Raw genomic sequence first — 17,279 nt, 5'->3', positions numbered from 1 at the left:
ATATATATATATATATATATATATATATATATATATATATATATATATACATATATATATATATATATATATTTTTTTTTTTTTTTTTTTTTTTTAAATGTAAGCAGCTAGGTACAACTTCGCAACAGAAATATATAGGCATTTGAAGTTCCCCCAGGGATCAATAAAGTATTCTGATTCTGATTAAATTATATTTTATTTTACGATCCGGAAGTTGACGTTAATTTAGCGCCCACTAGGAGCGGCTTTATTTTGTCAAACAGAAGCGGAAGGTGTCGTGTTTGTTACTGCTTGTTTGTGTGCGGAGGAAGTGGTTTGTCCACAAATTTTACTATTATCCGCCTTATTTGTGTTTTGGAATAACATCACAGAAAAAGCGAAAGCGGTAGCTGGATTCTTAAGATACAAACACCAGCCATTAACTTGCTTTAGACAGCTAGTCTGCTAGTTAGCATAGCTGACAACTTTTCATTCATTGCTGCCTGTGTACTCTTCTTTGTTGCTAGCTAACGGAAAGACCTCTTCACAACATTAGCTAGCTGAGCAGTTGCGAAATGTCGTTACCTCTTTGTTTTGCTTACAATCCCATATTAGTGCAGTTATTAGCGCAAACACCGACTCAGTGCATGTAGTTATGTTGAATTAGTTGCCGATTAGCTAGCAACATTTCCTCAAGCAAGCTTATCAGTTGCATGAGCTATAACGCAGTTTATAATACAAAGCAACGGTCTATACATTAAACGTGTCTATAAGTAACGAATTATTGACGTCGAGGGTCATATTTTGCTGTTACTTTCTTGGTTGTTAGTAGCAGTAGAAAGTAGCTAACGTGTTAGTCTGTATCGGTTTTTGTCGGGAAATTAGCTGGACGCTCAGCTAAAAGAATAATAATTGACAAAATAATATTTTCTTGCAGATATCTGAGTGATTCGTGCTTTGAGACACAGTCAAGTCTTTCAAGTGGAGGAGAACACCTTGCGGGCGAGGAGATAATTAGATGGTGGTGTGCAACTGAGGTGATAACCAATCTTCTTAGCATTTTTACTTACACTAACATACTAACTGGACTCATGAATTCAGCAAACACAAAATACATCTGCAAAATTCTGATATAGAGCAGGCACCGCAATACATATTTTTATTAATGAATGAATACATATTCATTCGTGTAGTGCAATGCCCCTTGAAGTATTTCTGATTTTAAATTTCAGAAATATTTGAAAAATGGCTTCATTTGGGTCTTTTTTTGTTTGTTTGTTTTTTAGCCCATCTTGTCTCCTTTCCCATCGGTGCAATAATGGTGAGGGGTGGCATTTTTCATGAATAAGTGAGAAGAAAAACCTCTGTGGTCCTCTTGCTGCACCACACACTTCCCCATGGATTCAAGCAATGATGAGGCACTTGATATTATTATCACCAATGTGGTGGCAACCTTTCGGACTCGGTGTCACCTCAACCTCCGCACCATTGCCTTAGAAGGAACAAATGTCATCTATAAGCCAGAAGTAGGGGTAAGTGTATTGTTATTGGTGAAACTAGAGAATGCTGCATTCATGTCAACAGTTAGAACTGAGACATGAAATTGTGACTTCTCTTTTTTTGTCCTCAGAAAGTCCTGATGAAGCTTCGTAAACCAATGATAACTGCTTCAATCTGGTCTTCAGGGAAAATCATCTGCACTGGAGCAACAAGGTAGACTGACACTCATAATGCAACATGGATACACACACCTATACCTAACTAAATGTCAAATTATTTGCTTCTTTTGGCCTCAGAAGTCTTGCTACTTTATTTGTGGGGCTGTACTGCTACGTCCCTTATCATATGTAACTAATGCAGTTAGCATTTCTCTCACATGAGAGCTGAATTACTAGTCCCCCGAATGAAATTTAAAAGTTTTGATTTAATTTAAAAGTACAGAGTAAACTAAATACTAAATTGGTATAACTATGTTTCAATTTATCAGCAGTGTAGAAATTTCAACAAGGGTTTGAGCTGTCACTTGGGAAAGCATCATGCCAAACTCAAAAGAAATCGGGTCGGACTTGAGAAAAAGAATTGTTTATGCTCACAAAGCAGGAAATGAATATACAAAGTTATCACATTGGATATCATCAAGAAATTCAAAGAGAGCCACAGAGTACTTACACAAGTGTGGCAAAGGTAGGAAGCAAAAGATTGCAAACACTCTGGAAAGAAAAGTCGTGACAGATGTGTCTAAAGACCAACTCCAAAGACACTAGTGACTGACTTAGCCAAGTCAAGAATTGTGGTAACAAAGAAGACACTCACTAGGATACAGACCAAGAAAAGCTCTACTTCTGCAGAAGAGACATCTTAGGGCAAACTGAAACATGCTAAGAACAACCTGGAGAAGGATTATACATACTTAAAGTAAATTTTTTGGTCAGATTAAGGACTGAAAACTCCAATTAATGACTGGAGACTGTTATCCAGCAGCATCCACGCAATTGAAAATTGGCGTCAGGAGGCTAATGATTTTAACCCTGGTAGTTTTTGTCAAATATTTTTATTTCTCTGTGCAAAGTCAAATAATATAAGCAGCCCAAGTAAAACTAGAATGTGCATGAATAATACTTCTGTCCTCATCTGTATTAGCCCAGTTTAGAGGTTTGGATTGTAAGTATTACTTAATTACTCAAAAAGATGTTAGTTTCTGATTATGGTTTGTATACCAAGGAATTCATTTCACTGAGTTATGCTGCCATTTATCCGTTCTTTTCTCTTCCTTCTTTTTTTTTTTTTTTTTAAAGTGAGGATGAGGCAAAGCTCGGTGCTCGCAGGTTAGCACGCTGTCTGCAGAAACTAGGCTTCAAGGTAAGAATAATCACAGCAGCTGGTTTTGCATGGAAATACACAGTCAATCTGTTATTTGTTTAAACTCAGCCTACCTGAACGTTGTCCCAACTATTAAGACCACAGAGTCCCCATCTTCTGATGGTTGTTACTAGCAGGGTAACGCACAGTGTCACAAAGCTCAAACTACCTGAAACTGCAGTTATCTACATTAAGGCCATAAGACCTAAACTGGATTTCTCCTTTAATTATTGGACCTAAAATAAAAAGAAGTGTAAACTCATAAATGCGTGTATTTTGTGTCTCATATGTTTATGCTGTCTGTTCAGGTGAGGTTTTCAGCCTTCAAAGTTGTGAATGTGCTGGCAGTGTGCTCCATGCCATTTGCAGTCAATCTTATAAACTTCACGAAGAATAACCGACCCATTGCCAGGTAATGCAGTGCTGCTAAGTCACAACTGTTGCAACATTAATTAAAATCAATGCCATCATTGTCATCGTCATTATAACTATCCTGATCAAGCTGTAGCATATGTTTATCCACAGTCTTATTGCTTTCTGCTGTTTTCTTTGGGTCGTTAGCTTCATGGTGTGATACCATATTGAAAGAAAATAGTGACAACTGTGATTTCAAGTCCTGACATGAGCAGCAATAATGTGCAAAGTGAACGGGGAATAAAAGTTTAATGTTTGCTAGTGGAGGATGACCTCTAGTGGTTAGAGTAAACCTCACCGCATTGAGTGCATGTACCTGACACTACAGTGGAGCAAGCAGGCTGAAGAAGTATGTGTGTGTGTACTCTAGTTGTTGGATTTGGATTACTGTTGTACATGCTATCTGACAGAATATAGGCTGGCATCTAAACATGCATCAAGTCCGTTACTCACAAAGCTGTAGGTATAACTTTGCCGATGTGCACACATGTACTAAAAACTTTTTACCATTTACAGTTATGAACCTGAGCTCCACCCAGCTGCTACATACAGGATCAAAAATCTAAAGGCGACTATACAAGTGTTCTCAACTGGCAGCCTCACAGTTACAGGTATCTCACTCCTTACGAGGCTCAACACACACAGACACATTAAGTATCTTACCCCTTTTTATGTACAGCTAAGAAGGCACATTGGCTTAAGGGATTGAGGTCATGTAAAATGAAAGCATTTTATAACTTGTTTCAATGAGGAAAGCGGTTTGTAAATAACCCAATTCCTCCAAGAATTTTACTCAAGCGAAATTGTTTTTTGTGCTTCCTTTCGTGTGGTGCACTGTTTATCAGGCTAAAGTTGAAACCCAAGGCGGTCTTTTTTTTCCTTTTTTTTTTTTTAAAGCTTCTATTCCAGTTCTGTTGTTTTTTCTTTGTCCTGATATATTTTTGCTGATCTTTTTCTGCTTTCACACCATCACTGGATGGCTTAGGACCAAATGTCCAGAACGTGGCCACAGCAGTGGAGCAAGTCTACCCGCTACTGTTTGAGTGTCAGAAACCCCGCTGCAAATGAAACGATACAAGACTAAGGACTCGAGCTATTTAGTACTCAAAACGGACGAAGAAGCACCTTATCCTTGGAATTGCTTGCTTTGGTTTCATCACTATGTGGCAACAGCCACAAACGTCTGAACTCATTCATAGGCTGGGCTTGGAATACCACACTTGTAACGTCCTAAAATGTCCTCGTTATTTTTTACAAAATTTTAACGTTGTTGTGGAGTTGTTGGGATCTTGTGATTTTAACAGCCTAAACCTGCAAATGTCTTCCAAACTTAATATCCTTCAGCAGGCACCCGTCCTCCTCACCTGACAGTGAAGAGGCAGGAAGTTATTTGCTGTAGCTTATTTGCTTTTGGATGTCTCTGCATGGACAGTTAAAGACCATTTTGAAACTATTTAAGATTTGGCTATATATATATATATATATATATATATATAAACCGCCGTCCAAGGTTTGTAAAAGTCCTGCACAGGTACTCTGTATTACCCGTGTTATTGCTAAAGGAGAAAAACAGCAGACAGAGAAGTGGAATATTATCAGTGTACACAATGTAAGAGCAGGCCGATATGCAGAAACACATCCACTTACAACTTAAACACACCTCAAATTTACTTCCTTTTGTTCACAATAAGGCACATTTCATTTCTTGTTGTTTCTTAATAGTTTTAAGAACATTTTGCAAATATGCTTGATGTATTTTAATGTTTTGACATGTTGAACACTTCTCAAAGGTTAAGAATATTTTCAGTTTTCAAGTGACGAGTTAAGCTGTTCATTGAACACAACCACTTGTTAGACAATATTGAGGAGATTTTTTTATTAGCAGAGGACTAAGAAATCATTAAAACACTGTCCACAATTGCCAGTATACACACACACACACACACACAAAGTAGCAAAAACATAACATGAAAAAGTAACTGACTCATAATTACAAAAGCAGCCACTCTGTGGAGTCGTACAAAGTTGTATGGCAGCACTAACACTTGTCGAAAAGGTTTCGTAATACATTCATGTGAATTCTTGAGGCAACCATGAGTGTTCGGACAGGCATAAAGGCAACATGTATGTATGTATATAAATGCATCTGATAGAAAAAATGTTGATTAAAAGCTTAGACATGCTGTTTAAATGTGTGTATGATGGAGTACTTTTTGAACTAGTGTCAACTGAAAAATTGTGGCACTTGGATTTTTGTATTTTGTATAAAAAAAAAATAAAAGTGAACAGGCAACCAGTGGACTACTGTGTGGTGTATTTGCTTCCCTTTGCATGACATTGTTTTTTTGTGTGTGAACATATCCCGAGTACATGTGGAGAAGGCACTTCCCAGTTGATTTGTTTTTTTGTTTTTTTTTTCCCTAGAATGTCTTCCATACTGTCATTAACGACTGAGATTTCCATGTCAGGCTTTGCAAACACACATTGCAACATTTAAAAGGTGATGTAAGTCAAAGTACAGGTTATAAAATGTAAATGTTTTACTCGTGCATAGGGCATCCGCTATAGAATTTGTATTCTTAAACTCATTACAGCATCGTACTAATAAAAAATAAAAGAAGGAATCGGTCTAAATCACAATTCATGCCAAACATGGCTCCTGAACCTCGTGATTTGCTTTTTTTCGCCGATTCTTTTTAAACATTCAGTAGCCGGTCTTACACAGCTAGCTGCGTGTTCCCATAAAATGCAAATGAGGAGACAAACAATTCCTTCCATATTTCATGTGGGTTTTGAACACATCCACTAACATAACTGGTATGACTGGTTTGGCCCTTGTGTACCACGTTAAATATAACAATGGGCACCAATAAAATGACACTGTGCTTAGGAATAAGCTTGCCCTCCTCCAAAGAACGAGTACCAGTTTGGGCTATTGGTGTTTGATTTTAGTTAATATAATGCCAGATTTGCTAGATGAATTTTTTTTTTACTCAAAACGGAGAAAAAAAAATGTAAAAACTGATGGAAATCTGAGAAAAAGATTTGCTTTTTCTTGAATATAGCAATTAATACTAGAATATAATACTAGCTATGCTCATTTAAAAAAAATCAAAGGCTCCATGATGGGATCACATGTGGGCATCATCATCATCAAGAAACAGCTGTAACTACAGCCAATATAGCGACGTAGATGAGATGATTGTTGCTGAACTGCAGGCTCCTTCAGTGACAGACTGCTGCATCCTAGATGCATGAAGGAGCGTTTCCACAGGTCCTTCCTCCCTGCAGCTGTCAGACTGTACAATCAGAACTGCTCCCAACAAACATAGATGTTTACATCTGCGCTGTAACTGCAATAAGTTAATTAACCAATTCGCACTACAACCTGGTTTGCCTCTTACCTGTAGTTATTTTTATTTAATTTAATAACTGTACAGTACTCTGTTTATAATAACCATTGTCCTTAATGTAAATATGTAAGAAAAATTGTGTATGTTTCTGTTCCGTGTCCTGTGTACTGTTTGTTTGTATATGTGTCTTTTTGGCTGCTGTTACAACCAAATTTCCCCTTGTGGGACAATTAAAGGATTATTCTAGATATATGGATATTTTTGATTGTATATTGTCTTGATCGTTGCTCTTGACTCTCAGGACAGTTGTTGTGTAGGTTTGCTGTCCCTGATCAGGCTCTCTTGAGGCTGAACCGGCCTGGAAATTCTCACCTTAAAAGTCTTCCTGTTAAACAGGGAGGGGAGAAACAGAAGGTAAAAATCACTTTCACAAACCAGTTTACTAGATGTTGATGGCATAGACGTCGAATGTTCAAATTCAAATTCTATTTGTCACATACACAGTCATACACAGTACGATATGCAGTGAAATGCTTAGACTGCTCGTGACCTAAAGAAAAAAAGACTGAATAGGATAGGAAATAAATATGAAAATTAAAATGAAGGGTAAAGGGTAAATTTAGCTAGGAAGTGTTACCACTCACTTCTTAGCTAGCTCTTTTGAGATCTCCTCCAGTGTGCGACCTTTGGTGTCAGGGACAAAGAGGACGACGAATACCAGCAGAACAAAGCTCATGGTGGAGTACAGGAACATAACATTGGGCACACCGATGTTTTCTTTAAAAAACAAAAAACAAAACAATTAATATAATGCAATACCATACTTGCTGCATAAGCAACCCCGTTTCCCAAAAAATTGAGACATTATGTAAAAAAATAAAATAAATAAGAAATGATTTGCAAATCATCCAAATTTAATTTAAAAAGTCCAAATGTTGATACTGATGAATTTTATACGCATGTTCATTTTCCTTCAATAGACCAACAACACGTCCAAGCTATATACCACTATCTTACTATGAAACCTGGGATAACAATTAAGTTCCATGATTGCCCACAATGTTCAGGCAGCAGCGTATTAAAAGCAAAAACTGAAATTTGCACCATGAGTTCAGGAATTTGTAAGACCATATGAGTGCACTACAATATATGACATGCATAACTTGCACATCTTTGAATGGATTATAGCTGAGCAATGTATACAAGGACATCAGATGTTGCCATCTGGTCAACATCTACTTCAAGGAAGTTCTTGCTTATTTCAGCAAGCCATTGCCAAACCACGCTTAAACAAAAATCTTCAAACAGTATAGCGCAGTAACTCAGCTGATTAAGCAAAAATGTTTGACTGTTTGTGTTACCATAGCAACACTACTTGTCACACACTAAATAGCGCTACTACACCTCTGAGTGTTCCCTTTTTTTAATTAAATATTTACCTGTCAGACTTACAGACTGACTTACATAAGGAGACAAAAGGTCCCTAATTTGCATGTTGCAGCAGTAATTATACAGTTTGGAACTTGCCCTTTAGCATGAATGGTAGGACTGCTTTGAGCTTTGTTTGTGTAGCCACCCTACATATGACAGGGAGCAGTATTTAAATGCTATGCTTACTTAAAAAAGACAATGTCAACACATACACATACCGCATTGTTACAATAGTATGACTAAAAAGTAAAAGAGTCCAGGAGCTAAACTGGCTTCTTTCTTGCAGTCCAGACTTGTCAATCATAAAAGATACACACAAACATTTGGCATTTTAGGAAACCAGAGCAACAGGTCTGCAATTGCTTTGAACTTTTCTCATTTTTGACATTTGGGCAACACAGCGATGCACTGGTAACGCTCATAGTAAGGTTTCTTATTTAAAAACCTCTGGACGCTTCTGTTTCTTTCCACAAGATTAACGATTTAAAGTCAAATTAGTCACAAGTATGAATATAAAAGTCTGGGTTTGTCTGTTTTCTGACATAATGAGAATTTGTCTAGGGTTTACCCTGTCTCTTTCTGTATGACGACTATGTATTTTCATTTTTACATGTTACTAATAAAGTAACATTTAAAATATAGCTGCATAACCTAGTTTAGGTCCACTATATAGGCAAATGTTTGGCAAACAATGCCAACCAGGTGCTAAAATAAAGAGATGCCAAAATGTGAACACTAACTAATTGGGTTAGGTGTGGTCTTGGGCTTGATCTTGATCTTGGCAGTTCTGTTGGAGGATAGTAAAATTGTAAAAATGTGTTTTTTAAAATGATTATCACTTGTCAAACAGAAACTCTGTGTTAATTTTTACAGAGTTTCTGTGAATTCTTGCACTAGTTTAAACATGTCTGGTGCAAATACATGTCAGTGTAGGCTCTCAGTCGTTCAGGCCATGGTAGTCTAAGGAGCTTGGAAAAGAAAGCGATTCGACTTTAAGTTCAAGTCTTTAAGTTTCTTAAAGATGTTTCACTTCTCATCCAAGAAACTTGTTCAGTTCTAAAACCAAATGGTTGAGAGTCCCAGGTATTTAAACCCAGCTGGAAATTTCTGTTTGGTTTGTTGATTGATCATGTGTCTCACCACATGAGGCAAGGTATGAAAAAAGGCATGGCTCATTATCACCAGAGGTTTTAGGTGAAACCATTGTGAGACCCAATGAGATCACCTGATGTAAGATGTGAGTGGGGGTTGAGGCACCAGGGAAAGGATCTCAATGCGGCATTGTAGGTGGCAGAGAGTTGGTGTCGTGTAAGTATAGCTGCTGTAAGTATAGCACATACCACAACTAGCTAGAACCTACAATTTATAAATTATAAGTAATAAAGTACTCACCCGTGATGGTGAGGAAGGTCATGGAGATCAGCAGATTTGTGGCCCAGTTTACAGCTGACACCACCGATACAGCTCTACCTCTGACTCCCATCGGAAAGATCTCACTGAGAACGACGTACACCACTAAAAAGAGATAAAGGACAAAAAAAAGAGGGGTATAAGAAACTCAGTCTAACTCGTTTTATTTATATAGCACTACAAGGATTAACACTGGGAAGGAATGCCCTGCTGGTGGATGCCAAAAAATGTAAGTGTAGCAAAATGCTCACACATGGAAGACTGTGTATAACCATTCCCTTAACCATTTAAGGTTAATGAGAGTTAATGAAATCTCACTGTCTTACCATAAGCTGACTATATTTGCTTTCCATCTCAGATTTTTGAAACCAGATGTCATGATCATTCATTAATTCAAACTTTAATAAGAGGAAAAACTTGACTTGAGCCCAGGAAAGTGTTTTTACCAATGCCGAAAACATTGGATTAACTTTCCATACACTTCTAAATAACAGGAAGTGGTTTTTGCAACCACGGAAGTTGTCCATTAGAAAAAATGCATGTTTGAAGCAAATGAGTTAGCTTCACTTTTCAGACTCAGAAGCAATGTCCATCTTATATATCCAGTCTCTAGATAAATACAGAGACACTGCATGTGTATGTGAACCATAATGTACGGGTACTTACTTGGTCCAAGACTAATTGAGAAGGCTGCCACATACACCAGCAGGCTGATCAATGACGCCCACTTCAGTGAGGAAGACACTTCAACAAGAGTCCTTCTTCCTACTGATTCCCACACTGCATCATTCTCTGTTTTGAGCCCCTGCACCTGTTCAGTGTTCCACTGGTTTTCCAGGTGGGTAGACAAAGTGCCACTATTCTCAAAGTCTGTGAAGGTTTCGTTTAAATCCCATGGCATATGCGTGTTGTTTAGAGGGCTTTGGCTATTGCACAGGCTTGTGAGGTGAGTGTGACTTTGTAGAGTCAATGTACCAAGGGCAGCCAGCGACAATCCCATAGCGACAGCACCCACACACAAAAAGCTCTTGGGTCCCAATCGGTCGACCAGCAACACGGCAGGGATGGTACCAACTACTTTTACGACTCCGAACCCCGTGGAGGCCAGGGTTGCTGCAGCATCACTGTTGAAGCCAACGCTGCGGAGAAGTGGCGAAGCATAGGAAAGGATGTTGGGCTGTCCAGTAGCCTGCTGGAGGAAGACTAAGGCCACACCTATTAGGAGCCGTGAACGCAGATTAGCTTTGGCACTGAAAAGCTCCAAGAAGCTATGCTCTGATTCTTCTTTCAGTCCAACCTGGATATCCCTGAGCTCCACTTCCACACGCTCCTTACTTACGCATCTCATTCTGGCCAACACTTTCTTCGCCCGCTCCACTTTGCCCTGAGCAACGAGGAAGCGTGGACTGGGTGGGAGGAATATGAGCGCACCTATTTGCAGGAGTGCTGGAGGAATTACTAGTCCAAATGTATAGACCCAGCCATGAGGTACGGTAGCAAAGGCGTAACTACAGCCGAATCCCAGCATTACACCAACAACCAACATCAACTCGTACAGCGTCACCAGGAGACCCCTCCTCTCCCTCGGTGAGATCTCTGCAATGTACAAACAAGCTGCTGTCCCTGAAAGAGATGTTCCCATGCCCACAATTACACGGCCAAGTGTCAGTGCAACAAAAGAAGCCACAGCGATGAGCACAACGGTGCCGCCAACTACTAGAACAGCACTCAGGAGCAAAGAGCAGCGTCGGCCGTAGCGATCTAAAAATGTTCCTCCGGCCAGGCAGACGAGGAGTGCACCGAGCAGGTGGGAGCTGACCAGCAGTTCCTGTTCCCTGCAGGAGAGAGAGAGGAGGCCCCGCAGCTGCAGCAGGACCCCAGAAGTCAGCCCCATTTCGTAGCCCAACATCAGGCCGCTCAGAGAGGCCGCTATGGCTGCAACCACCACCAGCCAGCTGCAGCCTGCAGAAAGGGACAGAAATACAGAGAACACAGTGAAAGAATGTATCTTAAGATGATAGCTATACTGAATTAAGCGCCAAGTGCAAGTTTCCAATCTCCTAGCTTCACTTTTTGTCCCAAAAAAACAAGACCAAGATTGTAGGTTAACCCAGCAAGTGGGCCTAGTTTTATTGTGTTGTGTTTTTCGAACATTATCAGTAATACAGAGAAATACAGAGAAAGGGTTGTGGGCTACATAAGGTAAGAGGTGCGTCTAGAGTATCCAGGTCCTCTTGTCCCACATTCTGTGACAAAGTTCCACATTTGGACTGGCTCAAGTCAATGCCGCTCAACAGGGAAAATGGCATGTAAGAATGAAGTCACAATATGTGTCAATAATGCCTTTTTTGGCCTTAGTAACGTGTCCCGACATCATCCCTGTTCATTCTAGGTGGGATCCATGACAAGGCTAACAGTCATTTCAGAATCAGAATCAGAATCAGAATACTTTATTGATCCCTGGGGGAAATTATTTTTTGTTACAGTGCTTCATTTTAAACCAACATTAAGACAAGACAGACAATACGCTAACTAAGAATAGTACAATATATACATATATATACATACATACATACATAAGTCACTTATAAATAAATATTTGGAAAAGAAACATGTGTAGTTGTAGCAGCAAACAGTGTGTTAAGTGGATGCGTTGTACAGGGAGATGGCCACAGGCAGGAATGATTTCCTGTGTCGTTCAGTGGTGCTTTTCGGTAATCTCAGTCTGTCACTGAACGTGCTCCTGTGACTGACCAACATGTCATGGAGTGGGTGGGAGGTGTTATCCAACATTGTCTTTATCTTGGACAGCATCCGCCTCTCCGACACCACCTTGAGGGAGTCCAGCTCCATCCCCACAACATTGCTGGCCTTACGGATCAGTTTATTAAGTCTGTTGGCATCTGCGACCCTCAGCCTGCTCCCCCAGCATGCAACAGCATAGAGGATCGCACTGGCCACCACAGACTCATAGAAAATCCTCAGCATTTTCTGGCAGATGTTGAAGGACCTCAGTCGCCTCAAAAAATAGAGACGACTCTGGCCCTTCCTGTAAAGTGCTGTGGTGTTTTTAGCCCAGTCCAGTTTATTGTCAATGTGTACTCCAAGGTATTTATAGTCCTCCACAATGTCAACACTGACCCCCTGGATTGAAACAGGGGTCAAGTGTTTCCTGGTCTTCCTGAAGTCCACGATCAGTTCCTTGGTCTTTGCCACGTTGAGCTGCAGATGATTCTGCTCACACCACGTGACAAAGGAGTCGACCACAGCCCGGTACTCTGTCTCATCATCCCTGCTGATGCATCCAACCACCGCAGAGTCATCAGAAAACTTCTGAAGATGGCAGGTCTCTGTGCAGTGGCTGAAGTCTGTGGTGTAGAGGGTGAAGAGGAAGGGGGAGAGGACAGTCCCCTGTGGTGCCCCTGTGTTGCTAATCACCTTGTCAGACACACACTGTGGGAGACGTACATATTGTGGTCTTCCTGTCAGGTAATCAACAATCCAGGACACCAGAGAAGCATCCACCTGCATCGCTGCTAACTTATCACCCAGGAGGGTCGGCCTGATGGTGTTGAAAGCACTGGAAAAGTCAAAAAACATGACCCTCACAGTGCTCGCCGGCTGGTCCAGATGGGTGTAGACACGATTGAGCAGGTAGATGATGGCGTCCTCTGTTCCGAGACGAGGCTGATAAGCGAACTTACACTCATACCTACAGTCAGCTTAGAAATAAATCAGCTAAACTAACACACATCACTTTGGAGTTTCAACATACAAAGCCAGATGTTTCCTGCACAGGTGCTAATCACTGCACCCCCATGCCATCGCCAGAAACAGCCATTTAGTCTAGAATGGAGGAACAGGTTGAACCTTATTTGATTGGCCACAAAACGGACTCTGCCCCAGGTAAAATGCTTTTACAACATGTTACCCAATTCCTAAAACAGCTTCCAGAACACATGTATCTGCCTGTAAACCGGATAAGATTAAAAGTTTTTATATAGCATTTGACTACCTCAAAAGATTAAAAACTCACTTAAGGTGATCTGATACCATCTAATGTTTTCTTATGCAAGGACACAGTGCTGTGGCTTCATTTATTAAAGTTACAGTGTGTAAAACCTTACCACTAGATGTCTGTAGACTGTAGACTGCAATCAACTGAACTGTTTTCCTATCCCTCCCAATTCAAGTCCACCATCCTAGCTATGGTGGCCACAATAGAACAAATGTCTCTGACTGCTGTTCAGTTGTAGTGAGTGTGAATGTAACAGTGTTGGATTCGGACACTTAGCAAATAAACTCTCATACGATGTGTGAATGTAATCAAACTGTTTGCCAGAGGGACCGTGAGATACTAATGCTAATAACCAGCAGTTGACGGGGGTGCAGTCGTGTTAGGCTGTCCTGCCAAAACACAATAGAAGGGACGACCACTTTATTCAGTGTGGTGGAATGACATGGCTGCTTCCACAAACTGTTTCTGTGTATTTTTAATGTATTAATTCTAAGTTTTTGCAAATGTATCAATTCATAATTTATACAAAATTAGGATATATAATTATAAACTTACCTATATATCTTAGTGAGTACAATATTATTTTTTTTCGATTAAACAGATTAACCTCTGTATCTTTAACAAAGGCTCATGAGAATTTTATGTATACTTGATAATATCCCTTAAGCAGCTACAAGCAACCGCTGGTCCTTTTTATTTGGTGGTTATGGCCTGTTGCAAAGACTAGTAGGAAATATTAACATCTTGAACTAGTATGTCCTAGACATGTTTGATCTGAAAAAGGTTTACTTGCAAACTAATAAATAGTTAAACATTTAGATTTTAAAAAATAACTGTATTCGAGAATGGATGCCATCTTCTTAACACTGCTTTGTTGTGCCTCACATTTAAACAGTAATACAAACAACCTGTATGGATCAGAATCAGAGTGTTGTAATATGTTCTTGTTTATAACTTGTCAAGCTCATATGCAGGATTAAGAACTTGGTAAACAGAGTGTGGAGGGGCAGTAGATGATATTGCGTAAGCTAATGCGGTACTGTGTCCGTTCACCTTCCACAACAAAAAAAGTAACAAATATTCAGTCAAGTCAGGGTTTACGAAGAGTCCTCAGAAGGTTCACCCGACCATGAAGTCACTTTATTAGTGCTGACTGTGTGGAATTAGTGGTCAAGGATCAGAAGAAGAATGAAGCAATCTGGTAAGGCTGTGTGTTTGTGAACATGTGCTAGGAGTGCTTCACGTTGACTAATAGATTATTGTTACAGATGAAAGAGGAAGAAGATGACTTTAGCATTATCTTACATAATGCATCATTAGTTATATTACATTAGGTGATAATATCCCTGCACCTGTTATTAACTGTACTTTCTAAAGCTATAAACACAAATGTGTATCTAACGACCACACTAGTGAGAGCTTTTATTAGATATGATTACATATGATTTTATTACACACGATTCAAGGAAAGCTAACACAGCTGCAAACTATTAAATGCTACGAAGTTTGCTTTGACAGTTCAGCTGCAACCCCAGCACTCAGCCTCATATCAGTCATTTCCATTAAATGGTTGTCTAATAATAGGATTTTATGTCATTTGTTAGCATGTCACAGCCTGTGATACCTTAACTCAAAATTCACACTGGCACACTTGCTAATACTGTTCTAGAGAACAACCCCACTTTTTTTTAATTTGAAACAAGGAATTGTTTATTTCCAACCATGTGCTAGCCTACCTTAGACGCACAAACACACGTTTACTGTGGCTGGAGGGTCCACCACTGGGAAATGTTTTTTGGCCTACCGTGACCTGTTAGCTGTCCTTATCTGACTACCAATGAAGTCCATGTACAGCAGAGCCAGTGCAGTGAAAGCAAAGTGTTTGCTTCTGCATCCAGGTCAAGTGTAAGCCTGGCAGTACCACACTTCAGTATCTGATTATCATAAAATGCACTCTTTCCAACATGTAGTGAAGGCAAATAGCAAGGTGACTGATGTTTTTCCAAACAGTGGGTGGGCATTATGTGAAGAATTTGTGTCACATTTTTGGCACATAAATACGTCGTGACTGAGACACAAGAAATCAGACATCAGCACCTTTTGGCTTAATCATAAATCACTGTTCGAGAAGCTCAGCTCCGTAATCCTGCAATTCATTAAACTATTCTAAGAAGCGGGTTTGTCAGGTTATCTGGATGCTGAGCTAAACCTAGCTCCTGATTGATGCAAATTATTACTTGGAGAATCAATATATCTCAGTTTAGTGACTTATATTTCTAGCGTGTAGTTTAGTCACATATGAAGCTGACTGGGTTATGTTTTTAACATTATGGATGGATACTTGTGAAGAGCCCGTGCAACGTTTTTGCTATTGTGCAACCAAGGTCAGCATGACCAGGACTCAAGCATAAAAAGCTGTCATAAACATGTTTTGGCTTAATCATAAATGAGTGTTTGAGCAACAGCTAATGTGAAGAAGTTGCTCATGCAGCAAATGCCTTTCTTTTGCTCCAGCTTAATAATCATAGGATTCATGTATCCATTCTAAGAAGCAGGTTTGCAGAGTTTTCCAGATGTTGAGCCAAATTATTACATCTCAGTTCCACATCTAGACAGTATTCCTTGAGCAATCATCTACATCTTCTTTCTCTAAGGGACAGCCAACACTGACTTTCACTATATGCATTCTTAGGGATTTAAGTGTTTAGCAATGTTCAGCAGAGAATCCCCCTTTTTTTAAACCCTATTTAGTCTTTTAAATGACGTAAGATATAAGCTCTAAACGGAACATGCACATGCACACTTTTAAACCTGATAAAAGACAACATCAGTGGCTGTTCATACCTGGTTCTCTGGGTGAGGTCAGCTTTTGGTTCTCAGCTGAGGGTTTGCTTGAGAGGTAAGAGGTCATCCTCTTGGTTTCGCTGCTGGACTCCATCATTAACCGCCACTAACAATAGACCTACAAACAAGTACACACCAGCGTATTTAAACAAACAAATCATTGTGCAAAGGCAAGAAAAAATACAGCAGATATTATTCATGTTGCACAAGGACAGATACATGAAATTCTAATTCACATCAACATCCCAGGCATCATTATAAAATATTTATTATACAGTAACATGAACAGATCCAGACAGAAAAACATAATTAATCATCAAACATGATCCCCAGTCACAGGTGAAGAATCAGCTGATGCCTCTTTGTGGCTCTGGCTGGGCGCACCCAGGTTTCCCTGTCATACAAACCAGCTGTGTGAAGCTCACCACGGACAGCTGCAGCTGGATCTGTAAAGAGCTGACGACTGTGTGGCATATAGTTGTTTAAAGCTGAAAGTGTTTTTTGAAAATCTCTGGAAATAGCTATAGAAACTGTGCTCTCTCCTTTACCTGTGACCAGATACTGCACTGTGATCAATGCTACTTCAATGTTGCAACAGATCACTGTTATAATTAGTGATACTACAGACAAAGTCCACGATCGCGTGTTTTTCTGCCTATATAATATACAAGAGTTGAGCTAAACCCTTGCAGTGCACTTCTGTAGAGGCTAGACAGCACTGAGTACCAGGAATCACAGACGTCTTTAGTGCAAAAGCCCACGGCGCTCAAATACGGGTGTGTTTATGTGCAAACAAACCGTTTTTGCTACCTAAAAGTTTCTTAGAGCACACATTTAGGTTGTAATGACAGCCGAGTGCAGTGACATTATTCCTACCTGGCGCCACAGGCTTTCTTTCTGCTGTTGGCCTACGCCCGAGTCTGTCGGTCCATTCGTTCTCGTGTCCACACTTCCAGAGTTCCCCGGACTCC

The 17,279-nt window shown here is 39.9% G+C and overlaps 2 protein-coding genes across 4 annotated transcripts; one reads left to right on the top strand and one right to left on the bottom strand.

The window, feature by feature from the left end:
* Nucleotides 1–214: 214 nt before the first annotated feature.
* Nucleotides 215–5,553, top strand: tbpl1 (TBP-like 1). Of its 3 annotated transcripts, none has more exons than XM_085431682.1 (8): nt 215–313; nt 917–1,016; nt 1,266–1,511; nt 1,610–1,692; nt 2,775–2,838; nt 3,147–3,250; nt 3,769–3,863; nt 4,238–5,553. In XM_085431682.1, exons 3-8 carry the CDS (start codon nt 1,377–1,379, stop codon nt 4,318–4,320), a joined length of 564 nt encoding a protein of 187 aa, XP_085287808.1. In that variant the 5' UTR covers nt 215–313; nt 917–1,016; nt 1,266–1,376; the 3' UTR covers nt 4,321–5,553. The 3 variants fall into 3 exon arrangements, with proteins under 3 accessions (XP_085287808.1, XP_085287807.1, XP_085287809.1); XM_085431681.1 differs by having other exon boundaries at nt 215–385; XM_085431683.1 differs by having other exon boundaries at nt 219–299.
* On the bottom strand, nt 5,140–17,279 carry slc2a12 (solute carrier family 2 member 12). Its single transcript, XM_085431679.1, has 6 exons — nt 17,185–17,279; nt 16,309–16,426; nt 10,113–11,408; nt 9,429–9,551; nt 7,250–7,382; nt 5,140–6,990 (listed from the first exon to the last, which is right to left on the bottom strand). The coding sequence occupies exons 2-6, from the start codon at nt 16,403–16,405 to the stop codon at nt 6,903–6,905; spliced, it is 1,737 nt and encodes a 578-aa protein (XP_085287805.1). The 5' UTR covers nt 16,406–16,426; nt 17,185–17,279; the 3' UTR covers nt 5,140–6,902.

Source organism: Copadichromis virginalis, linkage group LG15, assembly GCF_057382275.1.
Source record: "Copadichromis virginalis isolate Kocher_CV1m ecotype Utaka linkage group LG15, C_Virginalis_male_GT1.1, whole genome shotgun sequence".
Taxonomy (NCBI): domain Eukaryota; kingdom Metazoa; phylum Chordata; class Actinopteri; order Cichliformes; family Cichlidae; genus Copadichromis; species Copadichromis virginalis.
Note: the sequence above shows the minus strand (reverse complement) of the source record. Positions and strands in the feature narration are given on the sequence as shown.

Excerpts from the sequence above, each read along its gene's own strand:
- slc2a12 (XM_085431679.1), bottom strand. The coding sequence starts at position 16,405 with ATGATGGAGTCCAGCAGCGAAACCAAGAGGATGACCTCTTACCTCTCA. Across the intron at positions 11,409-16,308 it reads GACCTCACCCAGAGAACCAG|GCTGCAGCTGGCTGGTGGTG; the intron begins GTATGAACAGCC and ends CCCTTTCTGCAG. Across the intron at positions 6,991-7,249 it reads TCAAAAGAGCTAGCTAAGAA|GAAGACTTTTAAGGTGAGAA; the intron begins GTGAGTGGTAAC and ends CCTGTTTAACAG.
- tbpl1 (XM_085431682.1), top strand. The coding sequence starts at position 1,377 with ATGGATTCAAGCAATGATGAGGCACTTGATATTATTATCACCAATGTG. Across the intron at positions 2,839-3,146 it reads TGCAGAAACTAGGCTTCAAG|GTGAGGTTTTCAGCCTTCAA; the intron begins GTAAGAATAATC and ends CTGTCTGTTCAG. Across the intron at positions 3,251-3,768 it reads AATAACCGACCCATTGCCAG|TTATGAACCTGAGCTCCACC; the intron begins GTAATGCAGTGC and ends TACCATTTACAG.